We start from the raw sequence: 26,559 nt of genomic DNA, 5'->3' as shown, positions 1-26,559 counted from the left end.
AGGGTCTCTTGCAATATATCAAATATGTTAAAATCCATAAAATTATAAACTTATATACTTGAACCTCAAAGCCAACGCATGGTCATGGACAAAGTTCTGGAGCTGATACATTTTTTTTAGAAAAGAACCCAAACAAAAAGGAGGACTTTCAACTCAAAAAATATTATCAACAATGTCAATAAATATCAAATATAAATAAATAAATAAATAAATAAATACGTAAATGTGTCACCTGTAGTTGCTGTTGGGGTATTTTCTACAGTATGTTTGTAAATGTAGAATTTGACCTCTGCATTTATCTATCCTATTCCTAACTAATAGGAGCAGTGGCTGTAGGCCTACACCACCTAACCTACAGCGGATGAATCCGTGTAAACGCTGCATACACGGATTCGGATGCCGTATTAATAGCAGCCACTGCTCCTATAGTTTATTTATTATAAATTACCTTTTCCCCCCACTAGATCCAAAACGTTGTCCATCTGTCTGACACAATATAAGACCAACACAGTTCATAAAGTAATCTGTTAAAAAGCCAGCTTATGTCTGACATTCTTGAATATGTGTATTTTTCCTTTTTTCTTTTATCAGCTTCAGAACCTGCTGACCATTGTCAGTCACACAAGTTGGCCATTAGCCCAGTGGTTCTCAACCTTTTCAGGCCGAGACCCCCCAAAATAATCATATTTGAATCCAGGACCCCCCCTCTAAAAATCATATTCGAACTGGGGACCCCCCACCCTGACAAGCACTTGGAATCGTATAGGAGTTGAGGCATTACATTTAGTTTGACTCGGTTCTACAGATAAGTAATGGTCTGTTTTTTAAAGGTATTAATAAGGTCTCAAAACCTTTTCTTTTCCTTACCTTTCACTTTACTGTCATGTGGGGCCCCCCAAAATCAAGACCCAAAGGAACCACTGCATTTGCCTACTTTCTTGTAAGCTTGTATTGCTCTTTTCACCTAACTTTCACCTATGCTATCATGACATGCCAAGAATAGGGATGCTCATAACCACTTAAACCCCAGCATCCGTATTGTGGGGAATGCTTTCACTGAAAATAGCAGATCGACAAGCTGTTGCGTCGCATTGTGAGCTTGTCGATCTGCTATTTTCTTAAAAGCTTTCCCCACAATAACACAAAACAGAAAATACACTGTCTAGTATTGAGCCCTGAGGGACTCCAGTTACCCATATGGAGAAAAGAAACAGCTGTGTCACCTTCAACTTGGAGCTATCATAATACTTTACCTTTACTTTGTAGTCTACTTACCGGAAGTATATTGTTATTAAATATGTCTGACTTGATGCTTTTTAGAACTAGCTTTAGGTGACGTCACTCACAGGCAGGGTTGCCATGTCGGCTTATTATAAGCGACTTTGGGCTTGTTTTTCTGTAAAGTTGCTTGTAAATATTGGCAGTTGCGCGTTGCGTTTGGACTTGTTTTTAAAGTATAGTTTCTTATTTTGGGCTTGTTTCTCAAACATTTTCATGTCAAGGTCAAGGACCCCCAAATTAACATGTATTTGTCCACGGACCCCCATCTGAAAATATATTTTACCAGGGACCCTCGTACCGGATTTGTGTTGTTAAAATCTTTCAAAAAAATCTTTCTAATTTGTCACTTTTTTCACCAAGATTTTTTTCGAAAATAGCCGATATATAGCGCTCATGGTTGCTGCTTCTTTTGGGCTTGTTTTCGTGGGCCTGGTTGCTTATTTCTCGCGCAAAAACCTGGCAACACTGCTCGCAGGCCTTATAACAGCACAGTGGTCCCTCCTCCTCCTAAAACTCAAGTAACAAACATCACAGAGAGGCTGCAGGTTGTGCCACTATGCAGTCCATATAAAGACACCAGGTATTTGACTGAGGTTATTTAACTTGTAACTTCAAAGTCATTTTCACGGGTAGTTTTTAAATTCTGTTTACGTTAAGAGAGAAGATCTTTTGATTTCTAACGTAAGCTAACAACCAAGCTAGCTCGCTTGCTTGCTAGCTGGCTAACTGGGCCTAACTTTACATTGTTATAATAATATGTGTAATGCTAACGTTACTGTTATTTTCTGTTATCGAGAAAGCCTGACCGACCAGCTGTCACTGGCTGGTAAATGGAAGTAACGTTAAAAGTCAGTTACACTTTTAGCACGCTATGGTTAGTCAACTAGTCTTCCCACTCTATATTGTACATTAATGGGTTTTAGTAAATGTGGTACATACCATCAGTGGTGGAAAGTAACTAAGTACTGTACATGTATGTACTGTAATTAAGTCCAATTTTTAGGTGCTTTTACTTTACTGGAGTATTTCCAATATTCATTACTTTTACTTCTACTCCACTACATCTCAAGAGGCAAATATTGTACTTTTACTCCACTACAATTATTTGAAAACTTTAGTTACTGGTTACTTTGCAGATGTTCATGATTATTACAAAACATGCATTAACCACGTCCGCCTTTTATACTTCATTTGAAAAAAAGCTGATCTACAAGCTCATAATGCGACGCATTGTGAGCTTGTAGATCTGCTATTTTCAAAATATCTTTTATATATTTGAAAACCTGTGAAATGGGACATTCTGTTAAATGAGTACTTTAATTTTGATACCAATACTTTTGTATTTTTACTCAAGTAAATGTTGAATTCCGGATTTTTACTTGTAACAGAGTATTTCTACATTGCAGTATTGATACTTCTACTTAAGTAAAACATTTGACTTTTTTTTTTCCACCACTGCATACCATTACACTACGCAGGGGTTGCAAAGAACCGGTCTGTTTTAGTGAGTAAAAATCAACACATAGCCTCCCAGTTGCTAACTACTTAACTAGCTTTCCAGGAGTTTAAGAAATCATACAGGGGGTTTGACTGACATTACTTAATCATTTCTGTGACTATGTAAACAAAAGGATGACATGAAACCTACCAATTGGTAGGTTTCATTTCATCTGCAGATATTGTCCCTCATAAAAGATCCTGTCATTCTCATTTATGACTGCCACCCAACACATAGGTTGTTGTCAGTCTAGGACAAGATGATCTTGTCAGACTTTGAGCCAACATTTATGACCAGGAGGGTTTCTGATATTTGTAAAATTAAATTATATTGCTGAGTAAATGGCACCATCTGTAACTGTGAACAAAAAAAAAGGTCTGGATGCTCTCAACATAATGAATGGAGTGGTCAAAAAAATTATGACCTGACGAAGGCCGAAACGTTTTTTTTACCACCACTATTAGTTGAATTATGTTGGGAGCATCAAGACGGTGTGCAGACTTTTTTTTTTTTCTTTTTTTTCATTTTATTTAGTTTGATCCTGCACCCGTCGATGTTTGGATGTGCACCATCTGTAACTGAACATGACTCACTTCATCCCACAGTTTTAGTGTAAGCCCACCATGGAAGAGTCAGGAAGGCCTCGCTATGCCAAGGCAGGAGGTCGGGTGAGGGGCATTGTGACAGATGAGACAGAAAGCTGGAGGATGCAGGACCAGGGACAGGGATTCAGCCCCAAAAACGAGGGAAGTCACCAAACCAAGAGGAACCAGGGCAGGCCTTACCACGCCAGCCCTAAGAAGGGGGGCCATGGCCCCCTGAGTAGCTCTCCTGGGGGGTTCAGGGGTGGACACAGTCCCTTACAGAGGGATGGCTTCCAGCGGTTCCCTGGTGCTGAGAACAACCGAGAGGAGAACTGGAGAGAGCGTTCGCAGCACTGGAAGAAGAACTCACTTGGAGAGGACCAGAGGGAGGACCGGGAACAGGGCAAGAGGGACTTTGCTGATGGCACTGCTCACGGCTCAGGTGAGGAATTCAACGGGGAAAGAATGGGACACTTTTATTTCTGAGTGCTGGTAGACCGGTCACAATGATTACATAATCGTTTAATTGCAATTATTTGAGATAATTGCAATTATTTTGTCATAATCGTTTCCATGTTGAAAAACATTTTCAAAAATAGTGGAAATGGCAGATCTACAAGCACACAACGCGTCGCATCGCGATCGGCTATTTCCACTACTAATGTTTTTATTTTTTAAGGATAATGTAATTAAATAGGTCAGTAATTTCTTTGTATATTTCGGTTAATAGGTTATCAAATCATTAATCGCAATTATTTGAGTGACAATTAATCGTCATGTAATACTTCGTTATCGTGACAGCCCTAAGCACTGGTATATAATTACTCAAATATTATGTTGATCCACAGTCTGCATGTTATAAGGATTAGATATTTTAGAATGTCTCTTCCATGGATACAGGTCCAAACTTATTTGTTCTTGCCCCTCCAGGAGGAAGACGAAGGAACCGAGGAGACCGAAGGAGGGCTTTTGGGGATGAAGACAGGGGTCCAGTGATTGACGAATCGCAGCTCTCGGCCAAAGAACTCTTGGCCCTGCAACAGGCAGAGGAGCAGCTTATCCGAGATGAAGTCTTTCGCCTGAAAAAGGTGAGCACGCTCACTAGAGTCACTAGCGGAGAGCTACGTGGGCTCGCAGTCAAGTCTCCTAAGTTGTTGGGAACTGGCCACTGTCTTATGTATACCGTACATTCTCCTCTCTCATATCACTTCAGCGCGCCCGCAGCAGACCCAGTGCTGTGTACACCTGCTGTCTGTGTGACATGCTGCTGGACTCGATCCCTTATGCCCAGCGTCACGTCAAAGACAAGTGGCACAAGAGGAGAGCAAGGGTGAGACTATTTTATTAACACTTGTCACTGTAGAGTTTGAAATTCACTACCGCTACTACAATATTCTGACTCTGCAGTAACTGTGTAGTCAAAGCCTTTATACATATAAACCTTGTGTGTGTGTGTTCCTAGGAGAGGCGAGAGCAGGTAATGCTGACTGAAATCCTGCCCCCTGGGCAGGAGCAGATAAGTGCAGTGAGTGCTACCTTAGAGACTGTCGCCAGGGAGCAAGGCCTGAGTGACCAGGACGTAGAGAAGAGACAGAGCATCGTCTCCATCATGCAAGAGCTACTCCAGTCTGTTATGCCTGGTAAGCTGGCTAAAACGTATTTATATAACCTATTTTTTCCCTTGCGTATGTTTATTTGTCTGTTATATTCATTCTATTTTAGTACTTTGCCATTATCTTTTTTTCATGTGTGCAATTTAAAGAGCATTGTATTGCATCTTAATGTGCAGACTGTGTAGGGCTGGCCCCAAATATTCGGATACTTGTTTGACAGGTTGGTATTCAAACATACAGTATTTGAATACTTCAGTTTGAAATATCATAATCATAGCACAGCAATGTCACATGCATGCAGGGCTGATGAGGCTTTTATTCGTTTCACTCGTGCGTTAACCACTTGAACCCTAGCATCTCTATTCTGGAGCTAATATTTGGCAAAAAAGGCAGATCTGTAGGCTCACATTGGCCCGCGCTCTATTCTGAAGCTAATATTTGGCGAGAATGGTAGATCTACAAGCTCACAATGGTTCGTGATTTGTTGTAAGCCACAAAACGTACTCGTACAAACAATGTTGCTAGTTTTATTTTTTAGTAGTACGCATAGATTATAAACGACACCCAACAATTTTCACTCTCCATGACTTTATCTTTAGTTTCCTTAGACATCATCAGGCATAGTTTATCACCTGCAATGCAACAAGACAGCCCAGCTGCTTCGTGTTTGATGTGATCAGCTCTTGAGACACAACTTAACTGCATTTACCACTAGACAGGCGCCCGTTGGGCACCGACCTACTCGGTAACGATGAAGGTTGGGAATGATGCAAATATGGAATGCATGCCCCAAACTGTTATCCAATGCCCATCACACATAGTCAGAGTACCTGTTGTAAACGTCTGCCTGTGTCCCTTTTATGCCCATATATGGAAATCTCTATATCTGTGTGTCCATGTCCCTTTTATGCCCATATATGGAGATCCCTGTTATCAGTATAGGGGGATCGACGGTTCTTGAAAGTCCTTGTGCAGTGGTAAACAAATGTCTGAAGAGTGCAAACTGACTGTTTAAAGTAGTAAGTAATCAAATGGCAGATGTGGGGAATTTGACAGATCAAGCTTAGGCAAGGGGTTGTTGCCATGGCAATCAATTTGCTCTTTTGGGCCACAGCCTTTTCTGGTCGTTCTGGACAATTGCCTATCCGACTCAACACAGGGCACTGCACTCCCGCGGGTCGTCTGCGACGCGTGTGGCGAATTTGAAGTCGTCGGGCGAACGGTTCTTGAGATACGTGGATTACAGATGTGAGATATTACTGGCCTCTGTGGAGATAATAATTTTGGATGCCAAGCGCCTTGGCTTAATGTATTCGCTAATTCATTTTGAATAGATATTCAGATTTGAACATTCTCTGGCTCTTCCCTCTCCCCCTCTCTCACTCTTGGCCCCTCACTCTTGATCTCTCTTCTTCTTTGCCATTTACAGAGATAAATCTCCGGCTCTATGGGTCATCCTGCACCAAGTTTGGTTTTCAAGATTCTGATGTCAACATTGACATTCAGTACCCCCTTCACGTGAGTAGTACAGAGCCAGGTCAATTAGGGCTGCAACAGTAAATCAAACTAATTTTGAAGAAATGTATTTTTAAAAGTATAAAATGGCGCTAACCTTTTTAAATCGGGTTTCTTTTGCGCCAATTCCTTGATATACTGTTTTTTTTTTTTACATAAACACTATAAAGTAATTGATAGAATATCGCAAAAAAGATTCACAGTTGCAGGTCTAGGTCAATGGTGTGTACTGTATGTTCAATTATCTTTGACATTGCCCGCTTTGTTCCTTATTTGTTATGATTTATACTTTATACCACTTAAACTGGGCCCACCACATTCATACTGTGTTGTATAAAGGTTTTGAAATGGAATGTATTCACAGATGCATCAGCCTGACGTCTTGTTGAAGGTCCAGGAGAGCCTCACTGTGTGCCGTGAGTCACTTTATCCTTTATCAATTTATTTATTTACCAGGGACAGTGCACATTAATCAACATGTCAGTTTTCACGTCCATGTAAATGAGCCAGAGTTAGCCAGAAGCTAATTTTCATCTGTAGTCCCTGAGCAGGCTGTTAAAAAGTCTATCCATACAAAAACCGACATATCAATACAAGAAGACAAGTAGACATAGTGCAGGAGACAGAACAATTACAGTAAAGTATGAGAAATGACACCAGTGACAAATAGAGCTGATATTTACCCATGATTACAAATTTGGTTGGCTTTAAGCCATCTCTTAAGGTTGAATTTGAAGGTCAAATAAATAGTTAGTTGGCTGATCAGCAATGCTCCTTGTCAAGAATTATCATCAAAGCAGTGAACAAAATAACTACCTGATGAGCTAAGATCCAAGCTTTCGTAGATGCATGTTTTATAAATGTTTTTTGTTTTTTTTAGCTGTTTATGTCGACCTTGAGGCAGATTTTCATGCCAGGGTGCCTGTGGTCATCTGCAAAGACAAAAAGAGGTTTGTCTCCATTGTTTGCTCTTGAACCTACCTCTGCTAATTTCATCACTGCCTGTGAGTTGGCACTGCATCCATGGGAGAATTTGGGAAACTGATCATGTTGTTGTTCCTGCAGCGGTCTGATCTGCAAAGTAAGCGCAGGAAATGACAACGCCTGTCACACAACTGCATACTTGTCTGCCATAGCCAATCAGGAGCCCCTCCTCCTTCCACTGGTCCTGGGCTTCAGACACTGGGCGCGGGTGAGTTTCTATAAGAGCCGTTATCCTGTGATCAGAACACGACATTCTCCTGTCAATGGTTTCATTTTCACATGTTTAAGTAACCACCTAATACACCTTGTGGACATCACCATGCTTTCTGTAGTACCTGTGGAAAGCCTAGTTTCCATTCCGTTATTAGCCAGTGTCAATTGGTCTATAGCTCGCCTACTCCAAAACTTACAGTTCCAGTTAATTTCCACACACAAGCACAGACCATTAACTTATCCGCTAATTCGCTCTAGACCAGATATACAAACTGGCAAAGCCAATGAATTCCATTCTAGTAACCGCCTAATAAAGAAACCACTTACTAAACACCCTATCAACCTCCTACTATCACCATATTGGCCACCTCTCAACCACTGAATGTAGTCCATAGCAACCAAATTAACTTGAGCATGTTTATGTACACACACACACACACACACACACACACACACACACACACACACACACACACACACACACACATAGGCTGAAGTTACACATTGCAATCACATGCTATATTTTCTGCGTAAAACACAGCACAAGTTTTAACATGTTGTGTATGTTGTCTCAGCTCTGTGAGGTGGACCGAGCAGAGGAAGGTGGTCTGCCAACATATGTCTTCGCCCTGATGGTCATCTACTTCTTGCAGCAGCGAAAAGAGCCACTCCTGCCCACCTACTTGAACCATCATGAGGTGTGCAAGTTTTCTCCCTTTTATCTTGCGTTAAATTAAACCATCACATTATTCATGACTTAAACAACAAAAAATGCATCATCATCCTCAGATAAAGGAGTTTTCTCTCAGCAAGCTGTCTGACTTCAATATCACACACCTGGTGGATGGATATGTGCACTGGACTTACTTCCCCACATCCAAAGAAAGTTCGCGGCCAGTAGAGGATTCATATAAGAGTGGAAAGGTAATTTCTGTCTGCAAAAAACTAGGCTGGCATAGCCTGTTTTTGTTGTACCTGGCTCCACTTGATTGTTTTATGTTGGACAATAGACATGTTGACAGACACCAATATTAGTTCCATGAGACATTCACATTATGTTCACTTACTGGCCTTTTAAATTAACTTTTCACATATATGAATTTGAGTGTATCCATTCAGGGAAAACTTCTGTTCTTGAACCACATCTTCCCAGGAACATATGTGGTTGCCTTATTCACCTTTATTACACTTGATTGTAAAAAAAATATCCAAGCTAAACAATGATTTTAGGCCTGTAGCATTGACAAACACAAGAAGTGTTTTGAGAAGATCCTGGTGACCAATCTATTTGTAGGCAAAAACCAGAAGTGATGAATGCTGGCCCAATTCAAGTGAGATTTGAATGAATACCATCCATGCATACATTTTAGGTACTTGCAAACGTGTGTCCAGCAGATAGTGCTAAATCTCATCCCCAAATTCATTACTGCATTATTTAGGCTCCACAAGTATGAGTATATTTGAAAATGTAGTTTCTATGCATTTGGGCCTTTCATTCACACGCAAAAGTGTTTTTGGCCACTGAAGTTACATAGTGCTACTTGTTACATATATCCTTACATATATCCTAACCCTTGCCAAACAGGCTCCACTGGTGTTCCAAAGGCCTTGCACCTCAGTAGAGGTTGGCCTTCACACGCAAAAGTGTTTTTGCCCACTGAAGTTACATAGTGCTACTTGTTACATATATCCTTACATATATCCTAACCCTTGCCAAACAGGCTCCACTGGTGTTCCAAAGGCCTTGCACCTCAGTAGAGGTTGGCCTCCTGTGGGTAGAAATGCTTCGCTTCTACTCGTTGGAGTTCAACATGGCAGACAATGTGATGAGCGTGCGCACCAGTGTGGTTCTCTCGCGCGAGGCAAAGGACTGGCCAAAGAAACGCATTGCTGTGGAAGGTAAAGAGCTTGATAAAGATGTCGACCTTGTTTGAGCTTCTGTGAATAAATGGTATCAACACACAATCACAACTTCCAGGACTAACCTTGTTAAAGGGGGTATAAAGTGCTATGTTTTTAGTAAAAAGAATAAAAGCTTTATGTTCCGATAGTAAACATTGTTGTAAAGTGTATGTGTTTTACAGGAGTCTCCCCATCTCTCCAGCTCTTTAGTAAACAGAACCCCACAAAGATTTTGTCTGCTTTTTTGTTTTGTTGTTTATCCCTATATCGGGATTTAGAGCTATTTATTAGACAATTAAATATACTGGCCCCGACTATTGAATCTTAAAGGGGGAATCCTGCATCTGTGCTGAATTCTCTCTGACACGGTTTTAAATTCATGTCTGCCTGTCTACGTTTAGACCCGTTTGCCGTGAAGAGGAATGTGGCTCGCACGGTTAACAGTCAGCAAATGTTTGACTATCTCCTGCACTGCCTGAAAACCACGTACAAGTACTTTGCCCTGCCACACAACACGGCAGCTACCAACCACAACGCTAAGACCTTGAGAGAGGAGACCGTCCAGCAGGCAGGCACGAACGCGCCCACAATTAAACCTGAAGGAGAGGGTCCTCAAGACTCGGATTGTATTATTGAAGAGGAGGAGGTCCATGAAGAGTGCGACTCGGATGATGAGGGGGGAAAAGAAAAGGCAGACTCTGGCAAAAACAGCCTCTCTGAAGATGAGGATGAGGATGTGGAGGAAGAAGAAGAGGGGGATGATGACGCTGAATTCTGCCGACAGCATTTAGACAGCCTCACCACGGAGGATGAGGAGATATTTCTAGTGGACGAAGTCTCAGGGGAGGAGCTCCTCTCTGACGAAGAGGGCCCCGACTTGGAGACGCCCGCTTCCATGGACGATGAGGATGAGGAGGAGGGGGATCTGGCTCCTATCATTCTGTCACACCCACCTGTAGAGGGCGATGAGGGCCTCGAAGTCAAGAATGAAAAACCGAGCGGCCTGCGCTATGAGTTCACCAGGCAAGCGTTTACACGAGGCAAGGTAAATATGGCGTGCGTGTGTGTATATGAACATGAACAAATGTTGAGAAACCCAGGCAAAACCAACTTAATACTTTGGTGGTACTTGTGCATTTGAAGATGAATAGAGATACAGTTGGTTCAACTAATTGGCAGCGATGCTTGCATGTAAAGTGTAAGTAAATCTGCCTTTATTCTCTCCTAGTCCCACCAGGTTGTGTGCAGCTTGTGTAAACATGACGGCCATCTGAAGAAAGACTGCCCAGAAGATTTCAAGAAAGTTGAGCTGGAACCCTTGCCTCTAATGACACCGAAGTTCTTGAAAACTCTCAACGCTGTGTGTGAGCAGTGCTACGGTAAGAGTATGTTCTCTGTATGGCAGGAGTCTCAGTATCCGGATGCATTTGTCTGGACAGCCGATCTGGCAAAGATCGTCGGCTGCCCAGACAAATGCATCCGGATACTGAGACTGCTGCATGATGATGTGTCAGTCACAGTTCTTGGTGGCAGTGGAGATGAAACGGAACCGTTAATGGTTGACATTGCATACAGCAGGGCTGTGTCATTGCCCCTACACTTTAAGCCATCGTCATTGGTTCTGTACCTCATTTTGAGATGGAGGATAGCAGCAAAGGGCAATTGCTCCTGACTTTGCCAAGACATACAAGCAGCTTGGGTCTGGCAATCAATAAAAAAGACTCAAATCCTCCTGTGGAAAATGTGAACCACTTCACCTATTTAGGCAGCCTTCTGTCATTCAACAATGAGATACACCACCGCCTCCCAAATCCCAAGTGCTGGACAGAATAACATATTAAGACTGCACACTGAACCGTGCTCCCAAAGTAGATTTCATAAATTGCTACCAATTACCACTTGGTGATAATTTATTAAATCTACTAAGTGGAGCAGTGTGGACTGTTTTTTTATTTACATTATTGGATAACCTGCTACTGTACATCAAGCTGAACACATTACATGCGGTAGATGATCACGATGCATTCAATGAAAACCTTGAACGTGTTTATCTATCAAAAGGGATTGGATATTATGAGCACAGGGATGGGGCAGACCAACTGCTAATCTAACCCAGCTTTATTTCATTATAAACCAAAATGTTTTTACCTGACATTTTACAGGTAAAGGAGACCAAAAAAAAGTGTTTGGTCCTGTCTCAATGTGGATCTTTGTGTTCCCCTAGAGGACTTTGCCCCTGACACCCTGGAAATAGACGTGAGAGAGTACATCCTTCACGACCTGGAGAAATTCGTCAGAAGGCAGTTTTCAGGTAAAGGCCCCATGCTAATTAGAGGAGTCCTTGTTGAATTAAAAGCTTTTACTGGCATTAAAAGCTTTTACTGGCTTTGTTATATCAACCATGCTCATTCACCAAGATTGTATATCCACTTATAGTATGAAATTGAAAACATTATGAGATCAAAAACTAATACTAAGGTGAGGTTAACTTCAGTCAAATAGGTCCTCGTTATGAAGGGTGTCATTCTTTCTATTAAGTTTTGCTCAATGAAGACATCAGTTATTGTCTACATCTAGGAAAGTAGTGGGTCAAATAATTATTTTTGTGTCATCTTGTGGACCAGGAGCGAAGCTGCGGTTGTTTGGGTCATCTAAAAATGGCTTTGGCTTTAGACAGAGTGACCTGGATATCTGCATGGTGATGGAGGGACAAGCCACCTCAGATGTAAGTAGTATATATCACTGGTGTTTCATCCATTCATGCACAGAGTCAAATCCTGGGTGTTGTCTTTGTGTGTATAGCTTGTAGTGATGCGTGGGTCGACCCACGTGTGGTTTCTGATTCTCATGTACACCATTACAAAGGGTTGGTAGAAAAACCTTTGTCTAATTCATTCCTTTTTGATTGCATATTTTATAGACGATTTCTTAAAGTACAGTAGTACGAGTTAACAAACGCCAAAAGGATGAGACACACAAAGGCAAAAGTCTTGTTTCCATTGTGGTTAATTAAACATTCAACACTCAAACAACTGGTCAACACTCAAACAACTGGATATCTCTCATAGTGGGTCGGGTTTAAAAAAAAAGAATTATTTGTACAGTAGTTGTTAGGGATGTAACTTATCACAATAACAAAATGTCTCAATTTTATCATGGGCCTGTGACGGCATCGGAAAAAAGGTAGGATATGCACATCCCCACAGTTATTTGAACACGGTGTGGAACCCAAAAATAATCAAGTGAAAAGAAGGAAATGTCTGCACACAATATACTGTGACAAGCGAAAATTGTGTTGTTTAGTTTGAACAGAAGCTGCTCTCACTTATTGGTTATTAATATTTACCATGTCTAAACCGTTGTTGGTGGCTGATCCACATAACATTTAGCTTAGTAGCTAACTTATCTTTAGTCAAACAGTGCTGCCAGCCAAGAGACACGAGATAAAGTGGCACAAAGCCTCGAACAAGCATAGAAACAAGCGTTGTGCATCTCATTAATCACATGAACCATAGCATCCCTATTCTGAGCATGTCATAACATTCGGAACATATCTTTTATTCGTTTATTTTAAATATAGCAATAGATATCGTATCATGGACCTGTTATCCTATTGTATCATGAGTTTTTGGTATCCCTGGTAGGTGTTATTAATAAGAGATTTGGTTGCTGGTGTGAACAGTTTTTGATTAAATAAATGCAAATAAAATGTATTTTTCAGGGTCTGGACTGCATTGGAATCATTGAGAGCCTGGCCAGATTACTGAAGAAACACCCAGGTTACATGCTGCTGAATTTATTCTAATGTTTGCCACTGCGCTGTTGTATTTTGAAAATGTTTAATTATATTATTTCACCTTGATTCTTCGAATCAAAGCAAAAGGATAGAATTAGAATCAAATACTTATTTTAATTGTAAGACAGTTGTTTCTTCACCATCCAATAAACAAATAACTGAAGATAGAAGCCTGAAATATTACAGTACCATTTCCACACTTCCTTACATCTCTACTCCCCCCAGGTTTGAGGAACATCCTGCCAATCACTACAGCCAAGGTACCCATTGTGAAGTTCTTCCATGTCCACACAGGGCTGGAAGGAGACATCAGCCTCTACAACACCCTGGTAAGGACTTCAGAAAAAACTCATCCTTTTTATATTCTGAAATCAGTTTGTAGGCTTAACACATTATTAATGCACTCACTGGATGCCTGCATGACACATGATGTGACATGTGTACTTTCAGGCCCTGCACAACACACATCTGTTGGCATCGTACGCCGCCATCGACAAACGAGTGAAGTTCCTCTGCTATGTCATGAAGGTGTTTGCCAAGGTGAGCGCGCTACACGCACACGGCAACAACAGACATCTTTGTGTGCACTGCTGCTATAGTGGTTCTTGACGTGGGGTCCATGGTTACTTGAGGGGTTTCAGGGAGTCCCCAGCTAAATTATTGATCGTTAGAGTTACAGACCCATAAGTGTCCATTCGGTTCCTGGAAGGGTACAAACGGAACCAACAGACTCGTAAGGGTCTGTTTGTTTCCATTTTTGTCCACTGTTAAATGAACAGCAATGGGCTTCCATGGCCTAATGCATATCAAAGTGAGGGTCCTTGAAATAAAAAGGTTTAGAATCACTGTAATACTTCATGTTGCATTCTTCTCAGATGTGTGTAAACCTCTAATAATTATGGCTGTTATTTGTCCAGATGTGTGACATCGGAGATGCGTCCCGTGGAAGCCTCTCATCCTACGCCTACACCCTCATGGTCCTGTTTTTCCTCCAGCAGAGAAACCCACCAGTGATCCCTGTACTGCAGGAGGTAACGCACCCAAACCTGAGCACATGATCGGTTAGGCTCTATAGATCTCTTAACTCGGTGAAAATGATCGTTCTCTATGAACTTGTCTTGTTTGTTGCAGATTTATGACGGAAGCAAGAAACCAGAAGTTCTGGTTGATGGTTGGAACATCTATTTCTTTGATGATTTGGAAGCACTGGTGGGTTTCTTTCCTCATTGTGCTGTATGTCCAACGTGCAAAAAAAGTTAGAAGTTGACAGAAGTGTGATTCTGTTAAATTCAGATATAATAAAATGGTCATGCTTAATTGGTGGCAACTGGCAAGCATAGAAATAGCTTCTGTGGGAAAAAAAAAGCAATGACAAAATGTCTTCAAATGACATTTTGAGAAAGCATGACCATATCAAAACGACATTTGGTCCATACATGCGCCATGATGGCACAATTCACATCACCCAGCTATCTGAGGCAGATTGTGTTGCACAGTTGGAAAGTTTAGTTTTTAATTGATGGTACACCGTTTCTTGTGCACTCTTCAGAACATGCTTCTGTATGCCTGTAGATCAGCAGTCTGCAAGTAAGTTTGGCTCAGGTACCGGTAATCTTTTTCTAAGCCATTAGTTCGCGGGCCTGAAAACATTACTGCAACTCTGCGTCAGACCGCCTTAAATAGAGGCGCCTGTATTCTACATTTGTTTTAGTTGCAGAACATGGATCAAAATAAACGAGCTGTACACATAAGTGGCATAATAAACTAGATGGATGGAGACACAGACCTTTATTGATCTCACAGGGGAAATTGACGCACTGAAAGCATCACAGGCCACTTGGAAGTGTCAAATCGAGTCTGTATTTGGCTGCAGACCACCTAATATAGTGTCTTGAACATGGTATTGGTCTGATTTATATGTCGCTGTATGACGTGTCGTTCACTAAAAATAACTGCTCTACAAGCTCACAATCTGTGAACTTGTAGACCAGTTATTTTTGGTGAGTGACCAAAACATTATGACAAATTATAAATTGGGTCTTTTCCTGTCATCTTCCGTCTACAGCCTAAACGGTGGCCGCAGTATGGAACGAACACTGAATCGGTGGGGGAGCTGTGGCTCGGAATGCTCCGCTTCTACACTGAAGATTTTGACTTCAAGGAGCATGTTGTGTGCACCCGACAGAAAGCCTGTCTCACCACCTTCAATAAACAGTGGACTTCCAAGTACATTGTCATTGAAGGTCAGCCTGGGTAGCTGCAGCAAAACATCTCCATTATTCACAGATAAAACCCAGGAATCAATAAATGATTGTTGGCATAGTTTCTTGGCTGAAAATAATTGTGCATTATTAATTACATTTGTGCCTTGTCTGGCAACATGTAATGCTTTTGTCTCTCTCCTCTGTGCCCATTATAGATCCATTTGACCTGAATCACAATCTGGGTGCTGGCCTGTCGAGGAGAAGTACGATTTGTTCCTTCCCTGCTATTCTCACATGTCATGAAGTTATTTGTGACGTGTCACTGATTACTTGGAATGTTTTGCTAGTCGTGTTGGAGGCATGTTCTACGGCCGACGGGGTTGCATAATGTAACATAATGTTACTGTTGCCGCTAGCACAAGCCATACATCTTGCACAGTATCATTGTTTTATCCACTACTTTTCTTTCATTGTCATGGGTAATGCCACATCAGTATCAGTAATGCTCCCATACAGCAAACAAGGCTGTACCTGTACTCTCTGACTGTACTTGTGTCTTGTCCATTTGTCATTTCCAAGACTGACTCACAGCTGCACCCGACACTCATCCGTGCCAAATGAAAGGTTTCACTAGGCTATTGGCCCAAGGCTTCCACCTCCAATTAATTTGATTGAACAGAACAATGCATACATGCCTCAAACCTAACATTTTGAATCGACTATTACAAAAAAAGGATTTCGTCCTTGACAGTTTGTCGTCCTTGATGCATTTTAACATTCAATCCCTAATGATTACTCAAATCTTTGTTCTTATTTTCATCAAAACAGTGACCAACTTCATCATGAAGGCTTTCATCAATGGCAGAAGGGTGTTTGGGACACCAGTCAAAGTCTATCCCCCTGAATACTCTCATCAGATGGTTGGTATTTATCATAAAAACTAGACATTGATGTAGAACACCTGTCTAAAAAACAGCAATGTCACTGACATCTCTATATATTCATCCCAGGAGTATTTCTTCGATCCTGAGGTTCTCACTGAAGGAGAGCTGGCCCCTAATGACCGCTGCTGCCGAATCTGTGGAAAGATCGGTCACTTCATGAAAGACTGCCCCATGCGTAAAAAGTAGGCATTATCAAAGTGAATGTATTTATGATTTGCAATACTTATGTAAGGGCAAGCATACCTCACCAGCACTTTTGGAGTCGGGTACAATCTTTTGTTTGGTGTAAACATTGGCCTAGGTCCAGGCAGAGAAGGGACTTTGAAAACAATAGGCTGGAGTCTGCAGATGGAGCCAAAGAGCAGATGTCGCAGAAGGGCGAGCGCTGGAGGAGACCGGATGAGAAGCGCTCCTGTTTCCTGTGTGGGTCTCAAGCCCACATTAAGAAGGACTGCGTGCAGTATAGAGGCCCTGCAGGTAGATTCAACATCATGATTAATTGATTTTTTTCCCCCCAGTATCTTTCCAAAAGAAAAACATAACAAATAGAAAGATTGCACTCAGTACAGTGCATACCTTTACCAAAACTGCAACTGTCATGACTCCTGTTATGCCATTTCCACCAGAGATATAAATGAGTTGCTCTTTATTGTGACCTTGGCTTGTTCAAACAAAAAGTTAATCACCTCTTCAAGGCAGCCAAGTGATCATTCCCACCAAATTTGGTAAATTCTAAGTATCTTTGTTTTGGATGTATGACTATATGGCACTGTTATTCTAACCTTGATTGTGACCTTGACCCTTTAACCCAAAAGTGGGTTACCCATTCTCGGGTTACCCATTCTCGAGTTATTTTGCTAACAGACAGACAGGCAAAGGGAATGTTGTGAAAACATAACGTCCATCCAAGTCTGTTGGTGGAGGTAACCATGGCTTTGAATGAAGTTGTGGTTAGTTTTATCTAAGGTCTCATCATAAAGCATGGAAGGAAATCTGTTTTTTTTAATTATGTTTATTCTGTGTCTGGTAGGAAACTCTTCATTCTCCTCCTCTCCTAACTCCTCATCAAACCATCTGAAGAACATGAGAGAAAAGGAGAAACAGGTGTGATATCAAACTTCATGAGCTATTCATTATCTTGGCTGAATCTAAATTGTCTTTTTTTTAAATATTGTTTGGGCTTTTCTGCCTTCATTTGGATAGCACAGTAGAGAGGGACCGGAAACGGCATGAGAGAGACGGGGAGTGACACGCAGCAAAGGCTGTCGGGCTCGGGAATTAAATTTCGATGGTATGCGCCTTCACCACTAGGCAATTGGCGACCCTGAATAATTGTCTTGCCATGTTAATATTGTCTTGTCTTAATCATTCCAGCTACTGTACTTATTTTTCTTGGGTACTGACAAGTTTTATTGTCAACTTAGATGGTCGGTGCATTCAGTCAACCGATAAGTGCATTCAGACAACCTTACCTTGACAAACTGTCCATGTCTTCAGATTAGATTGAAATAACTGCAGGCCAATTCACTGCACAATTGTGAATTTCTATCAAAGTAGATTCTGATGTGTTTTAGGCATGGGAAGAAGGTGTAGCAGTGTAAACATTTCAACCTGTAGATAGCAGCACTGACATTTTATGCCTGTATTTGAGGGTGTCTTCTTGGAAATGTTGACACAATTACTAGAAGTTTTTATTTACCATGATTCAGTGTTTCATGCAGGTAATGTTAAAGGAAATTCTGTATTTAGAGAGACTCAGACATATTCTCAATCTATTTTTTTTTAATAGGGAGTACCTATACAGGAGGACAAAAAGAAGCGAAAACAACCAGTGATATTGAGTCCACAAGCAGGTGTGTAATTGTCTGTCTGTTCCCATTCAAAACATCATGAAAGCATTCTGGTGTGCTAAAGGATACCTGTGTTTTTCAGGCAGTTTAGCCAGCCGACACTTGGGACGCCCCGGTCATAGGAAGAGCCCGGTGGAATAAACAAAACCATATTCACACAGCGGCCATTTTTCACTTACTTCATACTCTGGTTGGGGTTTCCCACCCTTGGGTATGAAGTTAGTGCAAATGAAGAGATGATCAAACCTCCTCGTTCTAGTGTCTCCATCGGCCAGACGGCAACTAAATCCAACCAAATCCTTTTACCCCAAAACCTAGAATAAAATTGGACTGCATGGCCAGCTGGAACCCACAAAAGCCAAAGCCAGGTTGCCAGTGGCTTAACTTGAAGCAAAGCAGGGCCTTTTATGTTTTTATTTTATTTTGTTTTGTTTTTTTAAACAGTTACTCCTCTGCAGAGGAGTCTTTTTAAGCTTTGTTTTTTATTTTAACATGACAAGCCATGACGCATGCTCCTCATGTCTTTGTTTACCTACCAGTTTTGATGGCCAGGGTTTTTTGTTTTTATCGAATTTCGTTTAAATGACATTTTAATTGTCCTGTGCACTGACATCCATAAACCCGTCTCTCTCCTCCAGCCTGGAAAGCAGCTGTAGTTTCTGTGTTTCAGGGTACTACTCGCCCTGTATATAATGTACTTTCAGGGTTGTATTTTTATGTTTTTGAGATCATAAACCTAAAACAAGTAGATTTTATAGATGCAGCCCCGTGTGTGTGTTTTGCGTATGCGTGTCCGTCCAAGAATGGTGGACCTCCACTTTCCTCAGCACCCAACTTTCAAAAAAACCCTGGTGTGTTTGTGTATATGCTTAGAGCTGCTATGACTGACTCGTACAACAAGAACACAGCCATTTAAACTTGGGTCTTTGTGTTATCTTCAAATTTACACGCTCAATTTATGTTATTTAAAAAAAAAAAGAAAATTGTATTTGACTTTCATTATACTAATCAAGTATTTCAGTTTGTGAAAAAGCTTGCAAACACTGCTGACAGCTAAATTTGAGATCATTTGGATTAATTTTGTGGAGCTAAACCCATAGCCTGGAATCTAAACTGATTTCCTCTGTTCGGATTTTTGTTTTTTCTTACTTCGCTTCTCGGAGAAGTGGGGGGGGAAAAAAAATCAGTTGGGAGCAAATCAGTCTGGATCCCAGGCTAATAAAATCATGAATTTGGCAGGTGTTTTGTGGCCGCCACGGTGCCTCAGATCAGTTGCTGCACAGTGAGGCTCCATACTATATTGAATGTGTTGCTGCTAGTAATCTGTCTGAAAGACCTGCTCATCAATTAAATTTTAAAAAAGAACTTTTTTTTTCTTGTCTTCATTGTCTTGATTTAATTGTGTATTTTGTGGGCATATTTGTGACATTATAAGCCAAAGACTGCTTTTATTTGACCACACAGAAAGTGGAACCAACATTTTATCAGACATTTCTAGAGGGAACCCAATGGTCACGGTCAGGCTACGCGATGGCTGCATAGAGGATGGTTGACGTTCTGTTTATCTGTAAACTCATTGGCTGTAACACCCGTCACTCGGACTGTAGACCAATCCACACACCGCTTATTCGCTTGGTGGCAGAGTTGCCATGTCTGCTTATTTTAAGCGACTTTGAGCTTGTTTTTCTGTGAAGTTGCTTGTACATATTGGTCGTTTTTTTTTCTAAAGTGGGCTTGTTTCTAAAGTGTAGTTGCTTATTTGGGCTTGTTTTCTAATGTTTTTTTAAACAAGTGGTTCTGAAACATTTTCATGTCAAGGAACCCCCCTCCCCCAATTAATATGTATGTGTCCATTTTTGTGCTAGGGACCCGCATAGACATATAAAGGTAGACGCCTCCTTCGGCTCTGAAGCATTCGTATCTCGGGCACGCTTCCTTGTTCCGCAGGGCTATCCCATATAAGGCTTGGGCAAGCTGGAAACTTCCGTGTGCGTCACAGAAGGGGGCGTTCGGTAGGCCAATCAAAGGCAGGTGGGGCCGGTCTTTTCTTAAGAGGCAGTCGCGCAGCAACTAGTCAGTTAGACACGCTGTGATTGGCCAGTAGTTAAAGCAATGTGATTGATCAGTAGTCAAACAGCCCTGCGGAAGAGCCTTGTATTGAGATACCAGTCGCTGCAATGAACTGCAGAGGCCAATGAGGTATCTAGGTTTCTATATCTATGGGGACCCGTACTAGATTTGTGTTAAATGTTAAGACATTTTCCACATTTGTAACTTTTTTTTCAAGATTAAAGAGAGAAAAAAGATCTACAAGGCCACAGCGCGTTGCATCGTGACACGTTGTGAGCTTGTAAAGCGGCTATTTTCAAATAGCCGAGGTTTAAAGTGCTCATATAGCCTAGTCGCTGCTTTCGGGGTTTTCATAGACCTGGTTGCTTATTTCTCTCGCAGAATCTGGCAACACTCCTTGGTGGGCTGGCCTTCACGTGCCCTTGCGCAGTTCGCTGTTATGCTAAGGTTAGCCTGTTGGCTAATGCGTTGATGATATAGCTCAACATGTCCGCCTCAATGGTGCGAGCGACCGTTCGAGCGGTCAGTAAAAGAAGAATGCTACCAACAAGAGCCGCATTAACCCTGGTAAATGCTTCTATTTTCATCTACAGTACATGTTCAAATGTTTATCCTCTGGGTTGTGTTGCGCAGCAGAGTTGCCTAACATTCTGTTGAGGCGTTGACGTCTGTCTAAAGCCCAGCCCTCTGTCACATAACAGAGCAAGTATTTGCTTCAGTTTTTTTGTATGTTAGTGTTATTGTCACTATACAGTGTTATACTTTTAATCTTTCTTTACCAAGTTGCCCCCCTAAGTATTATGGTACTTCACCACCATGCAGACTGTCACTGTCTGTAGCCTCGTTTACCAGCCTTTGTTTCATAATTACATGAACTTACATCAGCAGTTATGCAATATGTAGATGTAGACATTTAATGTCAGCTGTTATGTATGTATATACATTTAATGTCATTGGTTATGTTTGTGGACATTTCATGTCAAGTTTGTTGACATTCAGTGTCAGTTATGTATGTGAGTCAGTATGTAGACATTTAATGTCAGTTATGTATGTGAGTCAGTATGTAGACATTTAATGTCAGTTATGTATGTGAGTCAGTAGAAGTGGGCTACAGTCTCCCGCCTGTTGCATTGTTTCTCTGTTTAACACTGCCTCAATTCACCTCAATCTCCCAAATGCCTGAATTGCCTTTTTTCTTTTATGCATGATCTTATTGTTAGACTAAGAACAGGGCTATACGTAATTGCAGCTAGCTTATATGACATGACTAATGATGTTTAAGCTAACAGCTACAGTATACAGCAGCATTTTAGCACAGGAAATTGCTTGTTTCACCAGCCTGACTTCATCCACAACTCCGCCATACAAGCCCTATGGCCTTGCATAGACGATGGCTCTCCCGTTGGCTCTGCCATGTTGTCTCTAAAGCTGCTGCACAATCAAGCTAAATCTACTGCATGGAAGAGACCCCTGTTGCTGACGGATTGTGGCATACAAGATCTGCAGAGTCTGATGCCCATAACCTAGCCAAGTGGTGGTGGGGGGGGGGTGTCACAAAACAGTAAACAGACCAACATACAGTATATGTGTAGTACAGGGTATATGCACATTTCTAAAGTGACAATTAAAGGTACCTTTTTAATACCTAAAAATAACCATTACTGTGTCAAAGGTAATAAACAAACTACACTATTAAAAACTGGTAAAACACTGGCCAAATTGTCAAATATAAGAAAGAGGCTAACATTGTGAAAATGGCTGAACATGTGGCGTTGTGATTATGTAGATCGGCACAATATTTATCAGTTGAACCGACTCGAGTCAAACTAAATGTAATGCCTCAACTCTTGCAATGCCAAGTGGGGGGTCCCCAGTTTAAATATGATTATTTTGGGGGGCCACGGCCTGGAAAGGTTGAGAACCACTGCCCTAGACAATAACCGCCCTATCTTTTGCAATGTTAACAGTGTGCCCTCAGTACTCTGCAAGTCTGCATGCCCAGCAAGAGACTTGGATGGTTCACTTCCATGCAGTAGATAAAACTATTACTTGTTCCAGTAACGTTAAAAAGAGACATTTGTAAGTGACAGTGGGAGTAAAAAAATATACATGGTTTTTCAACTCGTCTAAATGCAAACTCTAAACTGTTAGATTAATTTAAAGTATAAGTTATCTGAGCTTCAAAACCTTCTGCTGTGTAGTGTCATGTGTAGCGTCTTTGTTGAATAGTGTAATGTGATTTTTATTTTTTGTAGTTTTCTCAGGCTCTTGAAGTTGAACGTTTCTGAAGAGAACTGTCATACAGTTCATAGATGGTGAATGGAAAGCTGGCTTTGTGTAGTACAAAGTTATGGTACTCAGATTCACAGGGATAGGGGAATTTAAGTGCTACTTTATGATGAGGACCATTTCATGTAGAACATTTGTCTACATTTTCTGTGATTGGCCATGTCTTGGAATGTGGTAGCGTAGATGCTAATGGAATAAATCTGCACAATTCCTACTTATCCTTCTATTTTAAGCAATATTAATCACTTTCAACCTGGTATTCCTTCCTATTTTGGGCATGTTATTATAGGCAAAAAATAAATAAAACAAAAACCTGAATTGTTCAATAATAGAGTTGGGTTATTTTCTGCAATTCAACGTATTTATGTATAATATGAGTGTATACTGTTGGGCTTAAGAGTGGTTCAACCATTCTCTCTCGCTTCTTTTTCAGACTCCATCAGCTGTAACCAAAATCAAGTCATTGCTGGAGAATAAGCCTGAATATGTGAGTGAATAATCCAGGAGTGTGCCACTCCACTGTGGTACTGTTCTTCACACTAGGCTAACATTTTACACGTATCTACTAATAATTTATTCTACTTTATGTGGAATCAACTGTTTTTTTCCCTCTCACATAAAGAGCTCTGTTCTACCCCGGAAGCTATTGAAGGAGCTCATTGATGGTACCACTGTCAAGACTACGTAATTTGATCCTTGGCTAAAATCTTTTGTCTTCATTTTAGAATGTCACAGTGTGTATGTGAATGAGAGTAGCTTGAAGAAGTCTTAGCCGAAAATGATAACAGTTTAGCCTTACAGATGGGGTTAAGTAAGTTCTCTGGAAATGCGATTGAAAGTGTCCGAATTGGTTTGCTCATTCTGTTCCTTTCTATAAGGCATTTCCTGCAGTACAGATCATGGCAAAACTGATCTGTTTATTTCCAACCAGTACCACTTAAACCCTCTATTCTTAGTAAAACAGACCTGAGTTACAACTGTCCTTGTCCGATCTACAAGCTCACAACATGCTGCTGCTATTTTGGGCGAATGTTCCCCCCAGAATAGGTATGCTGGATGTCAAGTGGTTAAGTATAGCTGTTGTTGGTTAAAGTAGACCAAATTGTGACATGTTAGCATAGACATGGACTAAATGGTAACATATTAGCATTGACTCTGCTTCCAGATCGGTCTGAAGGTCGGGGTGAGGACACGAGGCTGCAATGGACTAACCTACACACTGGACTACACCAAAGAGCGGGAAAAATCTGATGAGGAAGTGCTGCAGGATGGTGAGACATGTTTTCAAAAGTGCCTTTTTATTGTTATAAAACCAAATCCACTGAAAAAGTTATTTTATAGTTGTTTTTCATTGCTTTGAGTTTTACAATTGTGTAGATTAATGACAGCACTACTGTGGTGATTGTCCCACAGGTGTGAGGGTGTTCATTGAGAAGAAGGCCCAGCTGACCCTCCTGGGAACTGAAATGGACTATGTGAACTCAAAGCTCTCCAGTGAATTTGTCTTCAACAATCCCAACATAAAGGGCACGTGTGGCTGCGGCGAAAGCTTCAATATCTGAGTGTTGTGATGAAGCCTCAGTCTCTCCCAAGGCCCCTCAGCCACACTCCTCGCTCCTGGATGCACATGAATAAAAGACTTGAATGTTTCTGACATTGTTGAACCCGTCAAATTCTCTGGGATGTGGATAGTCTCTCAAGCCAGACAATTACAGCGCCTCCTGAAAGTCACAAACAGAAGCTGTCATTCGTTTGCCATTTCTGTTAACAAAAATATCTTTAAAATATATTTTTGAATTTCGATTTCTGTAAAAACTAACAGCAAGCTAGATATGCTTTGACTAATTTGATATACCGTGACTGCAAAGATGAAATAGAAGTGGGGGGGTTCCCCAGGACCACACACACACACACACACACACACACACACACACACACACACACACACACACACACACACACACACACACACACACACACAATGCCTGAGTGCCACCTCTCACCTTGAAAAGTCACCCCTGGATTAAAAGACCATACCAGTCTAATTTCGACTAGAGCCAGATGGATGTATTTATTTGGCTGATATACCAGCCATTATTTTACTTTTTTGACAACATTTTTATTAAGTGGTTTTAATCAAATCTAAGTTTTTCAAATTGATAAGAATATTTTGCACTTTTGACAACATCGGTCAAAACATCAGTAATCGGTGGTCTAGGACACTCCAAAATCCGGATCGACATCAGACCCAAAAATCTCGCCATTAGCGGAAATGTAACAATGACATTTAAAACTGGTATGGTCCTTTTAATTGCAGCTTCTGACTTAAGCATCTTTTAGCAGCTTGTTTGTATGTTCATGCTATAGGTTCATACTACAGATGGTATAATCTTTAGTGGTCTGCCATTCGTAGGGTGAGAGGGACATCGTCACGTTTTATTGCCTACCATTTCATATGTAAAGGTTGACTTTATTTTACAGTGTTACAACAATGTACTTAGCCCTGAATTGAGGCCCCTCAAGTACAAGTGTGGTAAGCCAAAAGAACAGTGGATTTTGCTAGTGTTTATTTGGATCTAAAACCCAAATAATATAACAGCAACAATTATTTGAAAGACATCACGGTAGACAAAATGGTAGAAACAGTATAATACACTCACTGTGTGCAAAAGTGGAAAGGTTCGAGTTTGTAAATTATTGCATTGTTTGAAAAGAGTATATATTTAAGTGTGTATATAAAGGATGTAAATGACACTTAATCCGCAACATGACGCACAAAAAAACATCCCTTAAATATATGAGGTTTGTTTTTGTATTCTTTGCTCAGTCAAAGCCAGATCTACGTGTTTGTGTAGACTGCTGCAATGTATGTACAGTTGATGTGATCTATATAGAATAAATGGCTTAATAAAGCAATTTGAACTGTGGCTGCAGTTTTCTATCAAGTAGTGGAAGGTATATCAAAAAGGAGCAACACTCATAAAGTATTAGTATTTTGTGTACATTGTTTCTATTGTTAAATGCATACTTCATGACAACCTTTTCAACAAGTCACTCGACAAGAATCTTGGAAGTGTTAACAAAAAAAAGCTGACTTTTTAGCCCTGCTAGTAAGAATCTTAAGTTGGTCTTCCTGTGCATGTTGCAACTCTTTCATATCTCTGAATGCTGACCATGCCCTTTACAGTCGATCAATGGTAGTTATATTGAATTTTAAAACATTTATTTCAAAGCCTTTTTACCCCAAAACACTGACATACAAAAATATTTATACTACATAAACTAAAGCCAGTTTTCCAGAGACATTTCAGAGGGCACCGATTCCCAGTTCAATACATATTGTATAACTGTATAATGATCCCTGTTTCTAAATCAAGATCTCCTACTGTCTCACACATGTATGCATGCACGCACGCGCACACACAAACACCCAAATGCAGAAATAGGTTTTGTACTCCTCTTCTCTTCCATATCTCCCCTCCCTCCTAGGGCTGTGGTGTTCTGTGGCAGAGCTTTGATCTGAGACCTGAAGAGAGACTGCGATAGAGAGTTGACTGGACAGGCTACATACGTACTAAAGTATTATGGACACTTGAAACATTTGAAGGTAATGTAATGTTTTTTTTTTGGCATAAGATCAAATACATTGTCTTTTCTCGTCTGACCTGCAATAGGAGAAGAATTAGGAGAAGAATACCAATGTACATATGTTTTCACAGTATTCTCAAAATGTAATCAAATATAATCACCTTGGTTAAAAGAAAAGAATAATGCATACTGTACATATAAAATGATACATTCTTTTCAGATTTATTA

General features: G+C 40.8%; 2 protein-coding genes across 3 annotated transcripts; both read left to right on the top strand.

The window, feature by feature from the left end:
• The first annotated feature begins 1,766 nt into the window (after positions 1-1,766).
• Positions 1,767-19,749, top strand: tut7 (terminal uridylyl transferase 7). 2 transcript variants are annotated; one of them, XM_084055293.1, is made up of 29 exons: positions 1,767-1,861; positions 3,385-3,805; positions 4,294-4,451; positions 4,577-4,693; positions 4,826-5,003; positions 6,406-6,494; positions 6,856-6,907; positions 7,372-7,441; positions 7,557-7,683; positions 8,264-8,386; positions 8,478-8,612; positions 9,410-9,587; positions 9,992-10,635; positions 10,819-10,969; positions 11,815-11,901; positions 12,215-12,315; positions 13,312-13,369; positions 13,612-13,715; positions 13,837-13,926; positions 14,304-14,417; positions 14,518-14,595; positions 15,452-15,629; positions 15,806-15,853; positions 16,419-16,510; positions 16,601-16,716; positions 16,836-17,011; positions 17,565-17,638; positions 18,324-18,387; positions 18,467-19,749. In XM_084055293.1, exons 2-29 carry the CDS (start codon positions 3,403-3,405, stop codon positions 18,523-18,525), a joined length of 3,864 nt encoding a protein of 1,287 aa, XP_083911419.1. In that variant the 5' UTR covers positions 1,767-1,861; positions 3,385-3,402; the 3' UTR covers positions 18,526-19,749. The 2 variants fall into 2 exon arrangements, with proteins under 2 accessions (XP_083911419.1, XP_083911420.1); XM_084055294.1 differs by lacking the exon at positions 1,767-1,861 and adding an exon at positions 1,878-1,962.
• A 1,126-nt stretch (positions 19,750-20,875) lies between these two features.
• On the top strand, positions 20,876-25,670 carry isca1 (iron-sulfur cluster assembly 1). Its single transcript, XM_084054602.1, has 4 exons — positions 20,876-21,021; positions 23,177-23,230; positions 23,909-24,014; positions 24,157-25,670. Exons 1-4 carry the CDS (start codon positions 20,941-20,943, stop codon positions 24,303-24,305), a joined length of 390 nt encoding a protein of 129 aa, XP_083910728.1. The 5' UTR covers positions 20,876-20,940; the 3' UTR covers positions 24,306-25,670.
• The last annotated feature ends 889 nt before the right edge of the window (positions 25,671-26,559 follow it).

The sequence above is a fragment of the Gymnoscopelus microlampas genome (assembly GCF_963454915.1).
Source record: "Gymnoscopelus microlampas genome assembly, chromosome: 4".
NCBI lineage: Eukaryota > Metazoa > Chordata > Actinopteri > Myctophiformes > Myctophidae > Gymnoscopelus > Gymnoscopelus microlampas.
Note: the sequence above shows the minus strand (reverse complement) of the source record. Positions and strands in the feature narration are given on the sequence as shown.

Excerpts from the sequence above, each read along its gene's own strand:
- tut7 (XM_084055293.1), top strand. The coding sequence starts at position 3,403 with ATGGAAGAGTCAGGAAGGCCTCGCTATGCCAAGGCAGGAGGTCGGGTG. Across the intron at positions 6,908-7,371 it reads GGAGAGCCTCACTGTGTGCC|CTGTTTATGTCGACCTTGAG; the intron begins GTGAGTCACTTT and ends TGTTTTTTTTAG. Across the intron at positions 8,387-8,477 it reads CCTACTTGAACCATCATGAG|ATAAAGGAGTTTTCTCTCAG; the intron begins GTGTGCAAGTTT and ends CATCATCCTCAG.
- isca1 (XM_084054602.1), top strand. The coding sequence starts at position 20,941 with ATGTCCGCCTCAATGGTGCGAGCGACCGTTCGAGCGGTCAGTAAAAGA. Across the intron at positions 21,022-23,176 it reads CAAGAGCCGCATTAACCCTG|ACTCCATCAGCTGTAACCAA; the intron begins GTAAATGCTTCT and ends CTTCTTTTTCAG. Across the intron at positions 24,015-24,156 it reads TGAGGAAGTGCTGCAGGATG|GTGTGAGGGTGTTCATTGAG; the intron begins GTGAGACATGTT and ends ATTGTCCCACAG.